Genomic DNA, 4863 nt, shown 5'->3' with positions numbered 1-4863 from the left:
CCCAAAAAATGAGCAATAGAAACTGCAGAAACCAATCTATCCAAAGGTTCGTTAGTTTTTGCTAGAAAACCTGAACTTTGATTTTGATCTGAAGCCAAAGTCAGGTGTTGACATCCGCATAAATTAAGAGAAGAAAGGTGCACACAGAGGGCCCAGGCACACAACAGCAGACGGCATTTAGAAGACACCGGCCGCTGTCAGTGTTGATCTTCCACCTGAACCGTAACCAGAGCTTGTGATGGACGATATGTTGGATGGCAAGGAGAGGAGCAGGAGAGCAGAGGCTGCACAACCTAGTAGCTAAGGAGGAGAAGAGGCGTCTTGCCTCCGGCGATTGCGCTGGATGATTAGAGACGAATCTGTTGATTGGGGCAGACGGAATTTCAAGGCGAATCAGTGGAGGGTGTATGAGATGGGTATGTGAGTAGGTCCCTAGCGAAATCGAGATCAGCTGTTATAAAGGCTAATCGTCGCATCGGTTACTCTTGTTCGGAGAAGATGAAAAAGCAGATATAAGTCGTCTTTTGATTTGTTGCATCGGTGGACGAGATGAATAGGAAGAGCAACAAAGGAAGAAAAAAATCATTTGCATTAGGTGGCAGATTTGCTTAGGTCGTAAGGTAGGATTGGTTCATGAGGTGGGCACCTTGCATGTTGAGATGAATCCTGATGCCCTCATTTGATCCAGCTCTGACTATCACTCAGCTTCAGAGAGTGAGTTTCCTGCACTGGCTGACATGTTAGCAGTACAGAAATCACCCGTGGTAGTAAGGACATGAATGCACTTTCTGACCTGCAATGCACGTATAAACATCACCAGTAAGGCAGTAACAACGAAATATAATCCCCTTGACTACTCAAGTGGGATCTTACCAAAATCCCAATTATAATTCATTTTGTGATTTCTAGTTAAAACACAAAACGAACTATAAGTGGGACATTGGTGGGATCCCACTTGCATCTCTACTTGACAGTCTAACTGACCAAAGATTCCAAATCAAGGCGTGATTCTAGATTCAAGAAGGAAAAAGTGCAGACAAGGGGCAACCTACGACGGCGAACTATTCCCACAGGAGGGCAAAGAGGGGCACATAGCTCATACATGTGATCTCTTCCATTTTCATAAGATAAATGAAAATGTGAACATGTGAACATGTCAACATAGATGTGAGTAGGATACTAGGATCAAAGGGCAACGCCCATGCAATGGGACAGATAATATGAAGAGAAATGAACACTTCATTATCTACCAAAGAAACACTTAAACAGAACCATTACTACCAAGAAGGCAAGCCTCAAATATATACAGTTGACTCTGTTTTGCCCTAGAACTGTAATTGCAGAGAAGGATTGAGTAACTGTGTTGCAGAGACATCTTTCAACTATTATAAGTACATGAGAAACATATTATTGTCTGAGCTCTAACAGGGAAATATACCATTATATAGAACATAACATATCACAACAACCATAAATAGCACAGGCCAAAATTTTCAAATAAGAAGTATGATACCACAACTAATCCAAGTTAATGCTTCACTTGGGAAATTCATTTTCTGCTGATACTATCCAAAGACTGTGGAGGAGGCCAGGGGTGTATATAAATAAATGATCGACATGCCCCAGTCATATACCGGATTAAATATAGTGATATCCAAATGATCACCCTCATAATTTTCACACTTCAGTGGAACATGTCAATAACTCAATATACTCAGGCTTAATAATGCAATTGCTATGGTGTTTCATGTAAATTACAGTGTCACAAATATTTACAACTTCAGAATTGAAAAGCTTCAACTGGTGGCTCTGGTTTTTTACTTTTTACTACTGATGGATTCATATAGATGCAGTTGTGATACCCATCGGTTCGATGCCACTGATGCTTTTCAATTAGAATGGGTTATATCTGTCCGCTTGTATGAAGTTATAATTTCAGCCTTCCTCGCTTTGTTACAGAGTTACACCATTATTCAGTACAGTACTTGCTTATCCTATAGAGTTTGAGGCGTTGGAGTGTGGTGTTATTTGCATTTGTTTCCTTCTGATTATTTTTATCCATTTTTTCTTTCATGGCTATGCTGTTTCACTAGCAATGAAATGTCTATTGAGCTGGTCAAATGCTTTCAAATGTTGCATGTACATATGTTTTTTTGCAGTGCATCTAAATAGGGTCTAACAATTTTCTATGACTGCAACAAACTGGTTGATTGTTGCAAAGTATCTTTATGTGGAATATCAAACTAACCCAAAAATAACTTTTGAAAGATAACGCATATCAGGAGCAAATAAGTCTGATTTTGCAAGTATTCATCAACTATAGAGTCCAAGAGCCTGGACAGCATCCTGCAAGGGAGGGGGAGAGAGTGATAGCCTGGTACACGGGCGGACGCAACGCCCCTACCACCCGGCTCTTGCCTAGGCTTCACCATGTCGCCTGTTGCACGAGGACAAACCAAGCTAGAAAATCTGGAATGAGCTGGGGCAAAATCTGGACGACGTGGTGGGCTGGTGGGCTTCAAAATATTGGTCCTGGGCCATAACGCTTCAAAATAATTTGAATGTGTTGTCACCTTGTGAATATTCAAATGTGTTGTGAACTTGTGAACATTGGAATGTGCTGTGAATGTGTAATGTATTGCATTCGTGTTTTCGCATTCCAACTATTGTTTTTTTTTTCGAGAATGAATTCAAACTATTGTTAATACGCTATTTGCTCCATATAATGCTTACTCTTCATGAGAAAAAAAATTAGTTACCTTGCAGCGTGCCTAGGATTCAACAAATTCCTGGGTCCCCCTCTGGCCTGATAGGGCATGTTATTGAGCTCAGCCGATAGACAGAATAGTCAAGATTCAAGTCATGAATTTTTGCTTCAGGTGTTGTAGTGTTGCTGTTATTTGCATTTCTTTTCTTCTAATGAATTTATATCCATTTTCTCTTCCATGGATATGCTGTTTCACTAACAATGGAATTTTTTTTTTTTTTTTTTTTTTTTTTTTTTGCATGGAATGGAATTTTTATTGAGCTAGTCAAATGTTCAAACATGTCAAAACATGTATAAATACCTTATAATGATATTGCCATGTGTATCTATTTTTTGGCAGTGCATCTAAATTAGGGTCCAAGGATGTTCTATGACTGCAAAAAACTTGTTGATTGTTGTTGCGAAGCATCTCTATGTGGAGTGTCAAACTAACCCAAAAATAACTTTGAAAGAACAGAATTAGCACATATCAGGAGCAAATAAGTCTAGTTTTGCAAGTATTCAGAGTTCAGACTATAGAGTCCATGAGCCTGGACAGCATTCTGCGTGGGAAGGGGGAGAGGAATGATATCCTAATACAGCATGCTTGAGCTCAACTCATAGACAGCATAGTCAACATTCAAGTCATAAATCATATCTCCATTGTACTAAAATAGCATATTCAGTTAATCAACAACAGTGGACCATAAGTAAGTAACATATCTTCAAGGTAAGCAACTACAGCAAAGCCACACAGCATTATACATGAAACATTTACCATTTTTGGTCTTAAAGGGGATCGTTCATTCCACCCCGAAATATACAACAACAGTTACAAATGCTTGCCCAGCAACAGGTCCTGAAAAGAGGGAAACATTTGCAACATTTCAGTGCCCAGTGCTCTAACCAATTTCGTTTACATAATGTACAAAATCACTAATTTGTAATAGTACCTAATCAACTTTTTTATGTTGCTATCTTTGCGTTTGTGGAGCCTGTGATCTTTAATTTATACTGCATACTTTGCAATTAACAAGTTCATGATCAGAATCAAGGCAAGTTTGCTTACATTAATCACTCTCGTTGCCATCGCTGCCCCCGCCTGTCCGACGGAGGCCGTCGCGCGCAGTAGCCAGAGATGGGTCAAGGGACGCGGCGGTCTTGAAGGACCTCCTGGCTTCGGCAGTGAGGCCCTTCCTCTCGTAGCACTCGCCGAGTAGAGCATGAGCGCGGGGGTTCTCGGGGCTAAGGCGGACTGCCTCGGCCAGATCCGCCGCGGCCTGGTCGAGGCGGCGGCGGCGGTTGAGCGCTAGCGCGAGCTCGGCGCGCTTGGCGAGCGCGTCCCCGCGCTCCCTCGGCTCAAGGGAGCGCGCGAGCGGCGGCGCGAGGGCGGCGTCGAGGGTGCGCAGCGCGGGGAGGCGGTGGCCCTGGAGGTCGAGGGCGAGGGCCTTGAGGATCAGCGGCGCGGCGTCGCGGGGGTCGAGCGCGATGGCGCGGTCCGCCTCTGCGACGGCCGCGCGGGCAAGCGGGCCCGGTGGCTTGGGCGCGGCGGCACGCGCGCGGGCGAGGAGCTGGGCGCCCAGCGCGAAGTGCCGGCGCGACTGCGCGGCGGAGGAGCTGCCGGCCCTGCGTCGGAGGCGGTGAGCAACGCGACGGGGGAGGGAGTGCAGGGCGACGAGCATGCCCGCGGCGAGGATGAAGAGGAGGCCCTGGACAACGGCCTCCGGCCAGCTAGCGGCGGCGCCCAAGGTAAGGACTGACATGGCTCGGTGTAGGGTGCGGGTCGAGACTTCGTGAGAAGGTTGGAAACAAGTACTCCGAGGAACAAACCTAGCAAAAGTTAAACAAACAAGAAACGAAAGAGTTTGGGAGCATTTGAACACATTATGAAAGAGTTTGGGAGTAATTTCATGCAGTCCTTCAAAAAAAATATCATACAGAAGTCTACCATGCGTCCAGGACGACCTACAAACCTGCGTGTGCTTTAACACTGGAGCAGACAATGTTCCACTATCAACTCAGCCAATGTCATCCAACTTGTGAGTAAGGATAGCTTAACTAAAATTTTGGCAATATTTTGGTCAGGCAATTTTGTGCATAATCCAAACATATATTGA

The 4863-nt window shown here is 44.4% G+C and overlaps 1 protein-coding gene across 1 annotated transcript; it reads right to left on the bottom strand.

Moving 5' to 3' along the window:
- Positions 1 to 3385: 3385 nt before the first annotated feature.
- Positions 3386 to 4641, bottom strand: LOC127307653 (uncharacterized). The gene is made up of 2 exons (XM_051338397.2): positions 3816 to 4641; positions 3386 to 3605 (listed from the first exon to the last, which is right to left on the bottom strand). The coding sequence occupies exon 1, from the start codon at positions 4507 to 4509 to the stop codon at positions 3817 to 3819; it is 693 nt and encodes a 230-aa protein (XP_051194357.1). The 5' UTR covers positions 4510 to 4641; the 3' UTR covers positions 3386 to 3605; position 3816.
- Positions 4642 to 4863: the final 222 nt, after the last annotated feature.

The sequence above is a fragment of the Lolium perenne genome, chromosome 6 (assembly GCF_019359855.2).
Source record: "Lolium perenne isolate Kyuss_39 chromosome 6, Kyuss_2.0, whole genome shotgun sequence".
In the NCBI taxonomy this organism is placed as follows: domain Eukaryota; kingdom Viridiplantae; phylum Streptophyta; class Magnoliopsida; order Poales; family Poaceae; genus Lolium; species Lolium perenne.
The sequence above is the reverse complement of the archived record's forward strand: the minus strand, read 5'-3'. Positions and strand labels throughout refer to the sequence as shown.

Excerpts from the sequence above, each read along its gene's own strand:
- LOC127307653 (XM_051338397.2), bottom strand. The coding sequence starts at position 4,509 with ATGTCAGTCCTTACCTTGGGCGCCGCCGCTAGCTGGCCGGAGGCCGTT.